This window comes from Electrona antarctica (genome assembly GCF_951216825.1).
Source record: "Electrona antarctica genome assembly, chromosome: 4".
In the NCBI taxonomy this organism is placed as follows: domain Eukaryota; kingdom Metazoa; phylum Chordata; class Actinopteri; order Myctophiformes; family Myctophidae; genus Electrona; species Electrona antarctica.
In genome coordinates, this window is record NC_136809.1 from 4,038,413 (window position 1) to 4,050,565 (window position 12,153).

General features: G+C 48.3%; 1 protein-coding gene across 2 annotated transcripts in view; it reads right to left on the reverse strand.

Annotated features, from left to right (window-relative positions):
* The window catches only part of marf1 (meiosis regulator and mRNA stability factor 1), a 56,933-nt gene that overhangs the window by 20,815 nt on the left and 23,965 nt on the right, over positions 1 to 12,153 (reverse strand). For both annotated transcript variants that reach the window (XM_079499643.1, XM_079499644.1), the window contains 9 exons: positions 10,590 to 10,771; positions 9,398 to 9,478; positions 8,803 to 9,045; positions 8,096 to 8,215; positions 6,586 to 6,764; positions 4,023 to 4,243; positions 2,313 to 2,455; positions 1,566 to 1,699; positions 586 to 788 (listed from right to left, as the gene is read on the reverse strand). In XM_079499643.1, coding sequence (XP_079355769.1) covers positions 586 to 788; positions 1,566 to 1,699; positions 2,313 to 2,455; positions 4,023 to 4,243; positions 6,586 to 6,764; positions 8,096 to 8,215; positions 8,803 to 9,045; positions 9,398 to 9,478; positions 10,590 to 10,771 — 1,506 coding nt within the window. The remainder of the gene's footprint in view (positions 1 to 585; positions 789 to 1,565; positions 1,700 to 2,312; positions 2,456 to 4,022; positions 4,244 to 6,585; positions 6,765 to 8,095; positions 8,216 to 8,802; positions 9,046 to 9,397; positions 9,479 to 10,589; positions 10,772 to 12,153) is intronic.

Here is a 12,153-nt window from a genome sequence, read left to right on the forward strand (position 1 = left end):
ACACTCCAGAACCTGAGAGATATTAGGAACACATCAGTCCAATATACACTCCAGAACCTGAGAGATATTAGGAACACATCAGTCTAATATACACTCTAGAACCTGAGAGATATTAGAAACTTAATTAACATGTCAGTTTATGTTGTGTGACGGGCAGATGCAGCCACCCTGCCTACCCGGAAATGTAGTCTCTGGGTTGTTTGACTCGTTTAACGCTTATAGTGTTACTCTTTGGGTATATTTGTACATTTCCACCTTCAGTCGATGCTTCATATCCGTGAAAAGGCCGGGATGATCGGTTTATTTTTCAAACAGTTATTATATGAGGCGATCTAAAATCCCCCCATGGAGATTACAATGCAAATAAAAAGTACACAAACCTGTGGACTGGTGCCCTCTACCGACAGTGACGTCAGGACTTCGGTGCTCTATTCGGGGTTCAGTGTCTTGCTCAAGGACACTTCGACACTAACTCTGGTGAGCCCAGGTTCGAACAGGCAACCTTGCTACCCACCAGACAGTCAAACATTTGTACAACACTAGCAGATATTTGCGTTCCCCTCAACAACAACAACAACAACTCACCATCAGTACGTCGGGGATGGCCTCGAACAGCTCTATGAGCTTGTTGAAGCCGTAGTAGGACAGCTTGCACTGCCGTCCAAAGTGGTGGTGGTAGGTGGGGATCAGCTTGCTGAAGGGCATGCGGCAGTGGGGCTGGTGGCGCAGCAGGTCCACCACCTCCTTGCCAAACTGCTTGGTGCGCTCCATCTCGTCCACGGTACGCTCTGAGGGGCCGGACAGACGGACGGACGGACACACAGGGAGGGAACAGACGGACGGACACACGCACAGGGAGGGAACAGACGGACGGACACACGCACAGGGAGGGAACAGACGGACGGACGGACACACAGGGAGGGAACAGACGGACGGACGGACACACAGGGAGGGAACAGACCTGATTTAGACCTGACCATACAAATGTCTTCTAAATCCTGACAGTTTTCTTAGCCCATTTAGGCCCGACGTCGAAAAAAAAAAAAAAAAGTTCGCTCTGAAAGAATATATATTCAAAGATTTGTGCCGCATTTTTACGATTTTTCAAAAATAGCAGACCTACAAGCTCATAGCGCGCCACCGAGTGGCGCGCTATGAGCTTGTAGATCTGCTATTTTTCAATAGCTAAAGTATAACATAATGCTTAGTTAAAACACCAAAAGGGGTTCCAGCCCAGAATGGGTTAAAAACCTCATGTTTCTGTCAGACGCCCAAAAATATATGTAATTGGCTGTCGACAAAACTCTGACCAGATGTTGTTTCGACATAATAGTGTGTGTGATGTCTCGTAAATATTAAGCTTCTAAAAAAATCCAACTACCAACAAATAGTTTATTCGGTTATTTTAGTACAAAATCACAAACACGCATCAGTGTTGCCCTCCGGTTTCCTGAGGACCGAGCGTTCTCCTGGCCTCTCTTGGGCACGGAGATGACCGTGTCTGTGTCCTGGTGTGTTACAGTGATTCTCACCTCTGTGTCCTGGTGCGTTACAGTGATTCTCACCTCTCTTGGGCACGGAGATGACCGTGTCTGTGTCCTGGTGCGTTATGGTGATGGTGGTGTCAGGGATCTCGGCCAGGAGGTCCAGCAGGTCACATATTCCATAGTCGATCACCCTCCAGTCCCTGGAGAAACACCTGGTACAAAAGGGGAGAAACCCCACGATGCTGAAGCAGTCCAATACAGAGCTCTTAAGTCTTCACGGGTCCAAAGAAATGGTCCCAAACCAGACATTTCTTACAAATGGCGGCACCGAGCGCACCCGTGACAATTTGGATCGATTCGGAGCCGTTCAGACTTTTTCTTTATGGACCCAATTTGTTCCGAGATCCGATTATTTCTGAGTTTTTAAAGACCCGATGAGGAATCCATGATTGTTTTCAATTCTAATCAGCCTTGCAGGCAGTGGCTGGCTTGGCTTGCAGTGTGGTACGCTATGCATGCATTAATAATGAATTGCATTTTTATAGCGCTTTTACAAGTGCTCAAAGCGCTTTACAAATGCATTCATTCATACATTGGGAGGTGAAGCGGCGAACAGTCGACCGGAGCGTCCTCATGTCCCACATTCACACAGCAACCCGTGAAGAGCTTCTAGTCCAATACGCAAGAAAGATCATCCAACAGTTAATAAAAAATAGTTAATAATTGGAGCTTTAAAAAAACAAAATGGACGAAGAAAGATATCCATTTCAAAACAAAGCACACTGAGGGAATGCTAAACTACAGTACGAGCCTGTGTGTACTGACCAATGGTACGCCTGCATGAAGTCCTTAATGGCCACTTGCTTGCTGGCTTGGAACTTGAGCAGTTTGAGCAGATCCTGCGTGAAGCGCTTGACCTGGGCACGGTGCGTCAGGGTCAACAGGCGCTTGGTGCCCATGCCCAGGATCTGGAGGACAACAAAGTTGGGTCAGTGGTAAATAAAATCAGAACGTCAAGCTTGTTTTACAGGGTGTAAAAGAGTGGAGGAAATACGGGCCTCTCGGCCCCACCCTTCTGCGTTTAGTTTCCAAGATGGCCGCAGCACCAGGAGGGGGTGGGGCGGAGGTGAGCGGGTGGGGTCGACATATGCCCTTACTGGGCTGCATTCACACATTCAAGACACCTGTCTTGCGTTTGTCTTGTGTCTGTGTTTAATGGCCACTCCAATGCCAATTTCCAAAGGAAATGCATTATATGGTTGTTGACCAAACATTTAGTTTGATGGGGGGAATGCAGCTCAGTAAGGGCTAGGGCTGTCCCCGACTAAGGATTTGTATAGTCGAAATTAATATGAATAAATTTGCTGTTAGTCGACTGATAGTCGACTGAACACCCCCCTGCACCCCCCCCAAAAAAAAACACATTTGCATTAAGGTTGGGCGATAAGCTCTCAAGGCGCCGCGTCCTGCCTGTTTTTGCAGCGCCGTTCGCTACGCGTTGAGAGCTTGTAGATCCGTCTATTTTTGCAGCGCAGCTGCGCAGCCAGGGTAACACAATAAAAAATAAGTTACAGGTGGAGATGAAGTGAAGTTGGAACGGACAAGCAGCTGCAAGCCATGAAGCCAAGCTAACATCACAACCACTGGCTGGTGACAGTGTTGTTAGCCGCAGCAACATGTAGCCTGCCCTGGTAACTTCTCCTCCTCCCCGGAGAACTCTTGCCTCCCCGCACCGTCGGGGAGGCTGATCCACAAGCTCTCAAGGCATCGCGTCCTGCCTGTTTTTGCAGCGCCGTTCGCTACGCGTTGAGAGCTTGTAGATCTGTCTATTTTTGCAGCGCTGGTGTCGGGGTTCGTTCACGTTGTCAATAAAAAAATAACCTAGATTACAGGCGGAGATTAAGTTCAATCAGTGGGTTGAATCAGTAGCACTAGCTACGCGCTAAGCTAACGATCCCCGACCCTACACTAACACTAGCAGCCTGTTTTTTATTTTCCCCCCGACTTCACGGGTGGCGCATTGGGATTGTGATGAGACACGAGACAGCAGTGTGCATTCTGTTGTGACTGTATATTATTAAACTGCATGGGTCTGGACTCCGGAGCATAAACAACATGTAGGCTACAGTACAGTAGCCTCCCTCGGCTCGGTCCCTCCCAGCCTTTACTCTGGCTGCCAGAGTGTTCCCCGATGCTGCGGTGCGGGGACTGGGAGCATGACATTATAACGGAGGGGTTTTCCACCCGGCCCAAAAGAAAAAAATCGTCCCGACTGTTTTTTTTTTTTGTTTTTTTTGGTGAACATCGACTGAGAGGTTGTCAGTCGACTGAGACCCGTTCCGATCGATTAGTCGACTATTAGACTAATCGAGGTCAGCCCTAGTAAGGGCATATGTGGGTTTCATCAACGGACAGATTGTACCGTACCTGCAGAACGTGTGGCACGGCCTCCAGCAGCTCAACGGACAGATTGTACCGTACCTGCAGAACGTGTGGCACGGCCTCCAGCAGCTCAACGGACAGATTGTACCGTACCTGCAGAACGTGCGGCACGGCCTCCAGCAGCTCGATGAGCTTGGAGTAGCCGTAGTCGGACACTCGGCACTGCTTGGCGAAGTGGTGGTGGTAGGAGGGGATGAACTTCTGGATGGGCATGATGCAGGACGGACGGCTCTTCAGCAGGTCGATGATCTCCCTGCTGAACTGGATCAGCTGAGGGTTCCCCACCGGGCTCTTACAGCGCTGGATCCATGGCTCTGGAGGATAAGAGATACAGAACTGAATGAGCTGAGGGTTCCCTACTGGATCCATGGTTCTGGAGGATAAGAGATACAGAACTGAATGAGGAGGGTTTCCTACTGGATCCATGGTTCTGGAGGATAAGAGATAGAGAACTGAATGAGCTGAGGGTTCCCTACTGGATCCATGGTTCTGGAGGATAAGAGATACAGAACTGAATGAGCTGAGGGTTCCCTACTGGATCCATGGTTCTGGAGGATAAGAGATACAGAACTCAATGAGCTGAGGGTTCCCTACTGGATCCATGGTTCTGGAGGATAAGAGATACAGAACTGAATGAGCGGAGGGTTCCCTACTGGATCCATGGTTCTGGAGGATAAGAGATACAGAACTGAATGAGCTGAGGGTTCCCTACTGGATCCATGGTTCTGGAGGATAAGAGATACAGAACTCAATGAGCTGAGGGTTCCCCACTGGATCCATGGTTCTGGAGGATAAGAGATACAGAACTGAATGAGCTGAGGGTTCCCTACTGGATCCATGGTTCTGGAGGATAAGAGATACAGAACTCAATGAGCTGAGGGTTCCCCACTGGATCCATGGTTCTGGAGGATAAGATATACAGAACTGAATGAGCTGAGGGTTCCCTACTGGATCCATGGTTCTGGAGGATAAGAGATACAGAACTGAATGAGCTGAGGGTTCCCTACTGGATCCATGGTTCTGGAGGATAAGAGATACAGAACTGAATGAGGGTTTCCTACTGGATCGAGTAGGAAATTCCTACTGGGGCGGCGGTGGCTCAGGGGTAGAGCGGCTGGATGGTAACCGTAAGGTTGCCAGTTCGAACCCTGTGGGCTCCCCCAGAGTTAGTGTCGAAGTGTCCTTGAGCAAGACTCTGAACCCCTAATTGCTCCTGATGTGCAGGTTGGTGCCTTGCATGGTTTTCTCCGCCATCGGTGTGTGTGAATGTGTGTGTGAATGTAATGCACAATCTCTGTAAAGCACATTGGATAAAGGCGCTATATAAATGCACCATTTACCATTTACCACGGTTCTGAAGGACCGAGATAGACAGAACTGAATGAGGGTTTCCTACTGGATCCATGGTTCTGAAGGACAGAGATAGACAGAACTGAATGAGGGTTTCCTACTGGATCCATGGTTCTGAAGGACAGAGATAGACAGAACTGAATGAGGGTTTCCTACTGGATCCATGGTTCTGAAGGACAGAGATAGACAGAACTGAATGAGGGTTTCCTACTGGATCCATGGTTCTGGAGGAGAGAGATAGACAGAACTGAATGAGGGTTTCCTACTGGATCCATGGTTCTGGAGGACAGAGATAGACAGAACTGAATGAGGGTTTCCTACTGGATCCATGGTTCTGAAGGACAGAGATAGACAGAACTGAATGAGGGTTTCCTACTGGATCCATGGTTCTGAAGGAGAGAGATAGACAGAACTGAATGAGGGTTTCCTACTGGATCCATGGTTCTGAAGGACAGAGATAGACAGAACTGAATGAGGGTTTCCTACTGGATCCATGGTTCTGAAGGAGAGAGATAGACAGAACTGAATGAGGGTTTCCTACTGGATCCATGGTTCTGGAGGAGAGAGATAGACAGAACTGAATGAGGGTTTCCTACTGGATCCATGGTTCTGGAGGAGAGAGATAGACAGAACTGAATGAGGGTTTCCTACTGGATCCATGGTTCTGGAGGACAGAGATAGACAGAACTGAATGAGGGTTTCCTACTGGATCCATGGTTCTGAAGGAGAGAGATAGACAGAACTGAATGAGGGTTTCCTACTGGATCCATGGTTCTGAAGGACAGAGATAGACAGAACTGAATGAGGGTTTCCTACTGGATCCATGGTTCTGGAGGACAGAGATAGACAGAACTGAATGAGGGTTTCCTACTGGATCCATGGTTCTGAAGGAGAGAGATAGACAGAACTGAATGAGGGTTTCCTACTGGATCCATGGTTCTGGAGGAGAGAGACCAGTGGTGGAAAAAGTACTCAATTGTTTCTTAGGTAAAAGTACCAATACTGCAATTTAGAACTACTCCGTTACAAGTAAAAATACGGAATTGAAAATGTGCTTGACTAAAAGTACAAAAGTATCGGGATCAAAATGTACTTAAAGTGCTAAAAGTAAAAGTACTTATATTGCAGAATGTCCCATTTCACAAGTTCAAACTGTACAAAATCTATTGAAAATAGCAGATCTAACGCGTTGTGAACTTGTAGATCCGCTATTTTCAGTATGCAACCAAGTGCAAAATTACTTATACAGGATCTCTTGTCCAATTTCGTCTTACTTTTAGTCGATGAAATCAACACTGTATCTCACCTGGGTTCAGCGCTGGCGGCTTGCTGTGCATCCACTTGATGACCTTGAAGCCGTTCTGGGCCGTGACGATGGTGATGCTGGGGAGGCAGGTGATCAGGTGCTCCAGGGGAACGCCACCGTCCACTGTCTCGTCTCCCAGCTGGAGGGGGGGGAACTTGGCCGCGTAGCACTCAGGAAAGCTGAGGGGAAGGAAAGTCAACACAACACAGTATTATTCAGCAGAAGGGAGTTCCAACCGCACCTCTAGCCTATAGCAGGCCAGTCTGGTGCATCTCAGAGGCCTCTAGCCTATGGCAGGCCAGTCTGGTGCATCTCAGAGGCCTCTAGCCTATGGCAGGCCAGTCTGGTGCATCTCAGAGGCCTCTAGCCTATGGGAGGCCAGTCTGGTGCATCTCAGAGGCCTCTAGCCTATGGCAGGCCAGTCTGGTGCATCTCAAAGGCAGCCTCTAGCCTATGGCAGGCCAGTCTGGTGCATCTCAGAAGCCTAGCCTATGGGAGGCCAGTCTGGGGCATCTCAGAGGCCTCTAGCCTATGGGAGGCCAGTCTGGTGCATCTCAGAAGCCTCTAGCCTATAGCAGGCCAGTCTGGTGCGTCTCAGAGGCCTCTAGCCTATGGCAGGCCAGTCTGGTGCATCTCAGAGGCAGGACCGGCCATCTCTCCCTAATATATGCCCTCAATTAACTGAATTGAATGGGGCGTTGTGCTCATTTGCTTATTTCCATCACTCAAAAATCACAAAAACCCAACCCCCATTGAGGGCTTATATTAGGGGAAATAGCCAATAATGCACTTTTGCACAAAATAACACCTGGAGCTCTTTGGTGGGGACGTAACAACTACAAATAACACCTGGACGTAACAACTACAAATAAAAGGTAAGAAAGCCTTCTAGCATGGAATTCTCCTTTAACATCTAGCTCTTACAGTCACTATATTATGTAAACTCAGGCTGTGTGTTAATGAACTCTTACCTAAGCAGAGGCAGGGTGCCGTCGTGTGCCTGCAGCAGACTGTGGACCTGAGAGGCTGTGTGTTAATGAACTCTTACCTAAGCAGAGGCAGGGTGCCGTCGTGTGCCTGCAGCAGACTGTGGACCTGAGAGGCTGTGTGTTAATGAACTCTTACCTAAGCAGAGGCAGGGTGCCATCGTGTGCCTGCAGCAGACTGTGGACCTGAGAGGCTGTGTGTTAATGAACTCTTACCTAAGCAGAGGCAGGGTGCCATCGTGTGCCTGCAGCAGACTGTGGACCTGAGAGGCTGTGTGTTAATGAACTCTTACCTAAGCAGAGGCAGGGTGCCATCGTGTGCCTGCAGCAGACTGTGGACCTGAGAGGCTGTGTGTTAATGAACTCTTACCTAAGCAGAGGCAGGGTGCCGTCGTGTGCCTGCAGCAGACTGTGGACCTGAGAGGCTGTGTGTTAATGAACTCTTACCTAAGCAGAGGCAGGGTGCCGTCGTGTGCCTGCAGCAGACTGTGGACCTGAGAGGCTGTGTGTTAATGAACTCTTACCTAAGCAGAGGCAGGGTGCCATCGTGTGCCTGCAGCAGACTGTGGACCTGAGAGGCCAAGGCACTCAGAGACATCACCACGAATGGGATCTTATAGGAGTCGGGGTCAAAGTCAGCCTCACTGCAGGGGGACAAACAGAGACATCATTCACTACCAATGGGATCTTATAGAGCAGTCCCGCCCCCTTTCCAGACCCGGAAAATCCCTGTTCATTTTCCTCAGACTTTTCAAAAAGTATTTATTTAAAGACATTTACGCCGCGGACAAAGTCAACTCTTGTCGTGACAAATCATGACAATAAACACAATGTTTTGGGCCGAACAAAGAATTAGAAAAAAACGGCAGGTTACAACACTTGTTTTTCTTCTTTGTAATTATTTGTTTGGTCCAAAATATTGTGTTTGTTGTCATGATTTGTCACGACTCGAGTTGGCTTCGTACGACGCTTAAAAGGTCTTTAAATAAATACTTTTTGAAATGTCTATGGGAAAAATGCATTGGGATTCATTTCCTGGGCCTGGCGTCGTCATGAAAGGGGGCGGGACTGCGGGTGGCTCTTCCAATACAGATTTTGCGCTCTCATTAGAAGGCGGGTGTAAGTTTCTCTAATTTCTTTGAAAGTGTCCATGTCTCGGAGCCATAGAGTAGAATCGGCTCAGCGGTCGTCCTAAATATTTTTTACTTTTAACATGTTCTGTTTCCCGTACCTGAAGTCCTGCTGGGTGTAGTGGTGACGGCAGATGGGCTCGTGATACTCCAGCTCCTCAAAGACCACCGGGCTGCCGCTGGCCGAAGAGGAGCCCTCCTGGGACTGGGAGGAACCCCCCAGGGGACTCTGCCTCATGTGGCTGTTGGGGAGCAGACACAGCAGCCTGGAACCTCCCTGGTCCCGCAGCGCCACCACCTCCGGCAGCCTGTAGAGGTCGCCCACTACCAGTTTGCGGGAACACCTTGGAGTAAACGGTAAATGCATTTATATAGCGCCTTTATCCAAGGCGCTTTACAGAGATTGTGCATTACATTCACCCAGTCACACACACATTCATACACGACGGCGGTGGAAACCATGCAAGGCACCAACCAGCACATCAGGAGCAATTAGGGGTTCAGAGTCTTGCTCAAGGACACTTCGACACAAACTCTGAGGGTTCGAACTGGCGACCTTGCCGTTACCATCCAGCCACTCTACCCCTGAGCCACCGCCACGGGGGGGTGGAGTGTGGCGAAGGGGACGGTGGACGTGAAAATTAATTTTGAGTGTACACATTTCAAAAACGATATAAGATAAGACGTATTGCTTACTTCTTCTCGTAGATCTCTGTGAATTTGAAAAGAGGAAGGCAGTGGGCAGGTGCGTCTTGAAGGATGCTGATAATCTCAGTGCTATAGAAACAAAGCATGTCCTTTCAAGATGGGAAGCCCTTTGGGGTTATAGTCCTCATCATGTACAGTATATAGTACAGTATATAGCAACAGCAGTTTGTCATTTTTTTAATTTTTTCAGAAAACTTAGTTCAGGATTTAGAAGGCACTTATTGTCCTCAGGTCTAAAATGGGCTAACCCATTCAGGACGGGAACCCATGTTGGTGTCGTAAGCATTATGTTAAAATTGTTATACTTTAGCTATTGAACTACAAGCTCGTAGCTACGATCTTCAATATTTTTGAAAAATCCTGAAAATGTGGCACAAATCTTTCAATATATATTCTTTCGGAGCGAACGTTTTTAACTCAAATCTTTGCTTCTGGGGGGGGGGGTCCCTGGAACAATATATTTCAGGTGGGGGTCCGCGTCCAATTCCATATCATTTTTGGGTCCTCGACATGAAATAGTTTGAGAACGACTGACGTAATCAAACATCATGTGTATTATACACTGTACCTGAGCAGTGGCAGGGACTTGACTTATACACTGTACCTGAGCAGTGGCAGGGACTTGACTTATACACTGTACCTGAGCAGTGGCAGGGACTTGACTTATACACTGTACCTGAGCAGTGCCAGGGACTTGACTTATACACTGTACCTGAGCAGTGCCAGGGACTTGACTTATACACTGTACCTGAGCAGTGGCAGGGACTTGACTTATACACTGTACCTGAGCAGTGCCAGGGACTTGACTTATACACTGTACCTGAGCAGTGCCAGGGACTTGACTTATACACTGTACCTGAGCAGTGCCAGGGACTTTACTTATACACTGTACCTGAGCAGTGCCAGGGACTTGACTTATACACTGTACATGAGCAGTGGCAGGGACTTGACTTATACACTGTACCTGAGCAGTGCCAGGGACTTGACTTATACACTGTACCTGAGCAGTGCCAGGGACTTGACTTATACACTGTACCTGAGCAGTGGCAGGGACTTGACTTATACACTGTACCTGAGCAGTGCCAGGGACTTGACTTATACACTGTACCTGAGCAGTGCCAGGGACTTGACTTATACACTGTACCTGAGCAGTGCCAGGGACTTGACTTATACACTGTACCTGAGCAGTGCCAGGGACTTGTTGTTGCTGCCCCCGGTGACCAGAGAGACCTGCATGCGCTTCCCTCCTATCTTGTAGCGGTGGAGACCGCTGACCGCACTGATGGCCTGCTGGAGGGAGAACATCTGGACCGTGGCTTTCAGCTGGTAGTCCGTGTGAGGGCTGAGCTCCACGGCCTTCACCTGCAAAAAACACCACACCACATGTCAAGTACAACCCCAACATGGTTACAAAAGAAACAAAAAAGAAAAAAATCTATTCAGGTCAAAAACACTGCACCGCAGCCTGGGCCGTGGCTCAGTGGTCCAGGCACCTTGGCTGGTAATCCAGCCTGGGCCGTGGCTCAGTGGTCCAGGCACCTTGGCTGGTAATCCAGCCTTGGCCGTGGCTCAGTGGTCCAGGCACCTTGGCTGGTAATCCAGCCTGGGCCGTGGCTCAGTGGTCCAGGCACCTTGGCTGGTAATCCAGCCTGGGCCGTGGCTCAGTGGTCCAGGCACCTTGGCTGGTAATCCAGCCTGGCAGTGTGCCACGGGTTCGACCTCCGATCCCGACGGCCTTTACTGCATGTCTTCCCCCCCCCCCCCCCATCTCTCTCCCCATTTCCTGTCAGCCTACTGTCTGTCCCTCCATAATATAAAATAAAGGCGGAAGCCATAAAAAAACATTAAACAAGAATTGATTCAAATCAATTAATAACCAGCTGATTACAATCTTCAGAATTGTGCTATTATCTGAAATGTATATATCTGTGTCTGTTTATGTGTGTGTGTGTGTAAACAACAACAGGATCTGTCCAGGTAAGTGTAGCCTAGTACAAAATGGAACGAAACATTGGTGACTATCAAGTCATTAGAGGAAATGGAGGTTATTTGGAATGTGTTGTCTGTAGCTTGATTTAACAGAGCGAAAACAAATTAGAGGGAACATTGCCACGGACCACCGCACCAACCTCCGCAGGGACCCCCCTTATATTCAATCAATGCAATTGAAGAATTGATTCAATATGAATAATAACCAGCAGCTTCCGTATAGATGTGTGTTTAATATAAGGGGTGTCCCTGCAGAGGTTGGTGCGCGGCAATGTTCCCTCTAATTTGTTTTCGGTCTGAGTAAACACTCAAACCTCCTGAGCAGACATCAGCAACTGCTGAGCAAACATACATCACCTTGACACAAACTAGCCCAACATGAGAGAATGCGAAGTGAGCGCCCCACACTTCACAGGTGTGATTTTTTTTTTTTGGCCAAATGGATTTTGGGAGTGAATCAATGAATAGTTAGATAAGGCAACAAGTTACAATTTTTTTTTGGTAATATCAAGGTGGTAGGCTAGCAATTTTAGGAGGCTTTTCAGGCTGTGACCCGCCAAAGTAATCATATTTGAAGTGGGGACCCCCCCACCCAGACAAGCAACAGAATGGTTCCACAGATAAATGTTGTGAAATAGCAGATGTCCAAGGTCGTTGTGAACTTGTGGATTGGCTATTTGCACAATTGTTGCCTCTGTCTTATATAATAATAGGGCTGTCAATCGAATATGTTCAAATATGTAATCGCGATTAAT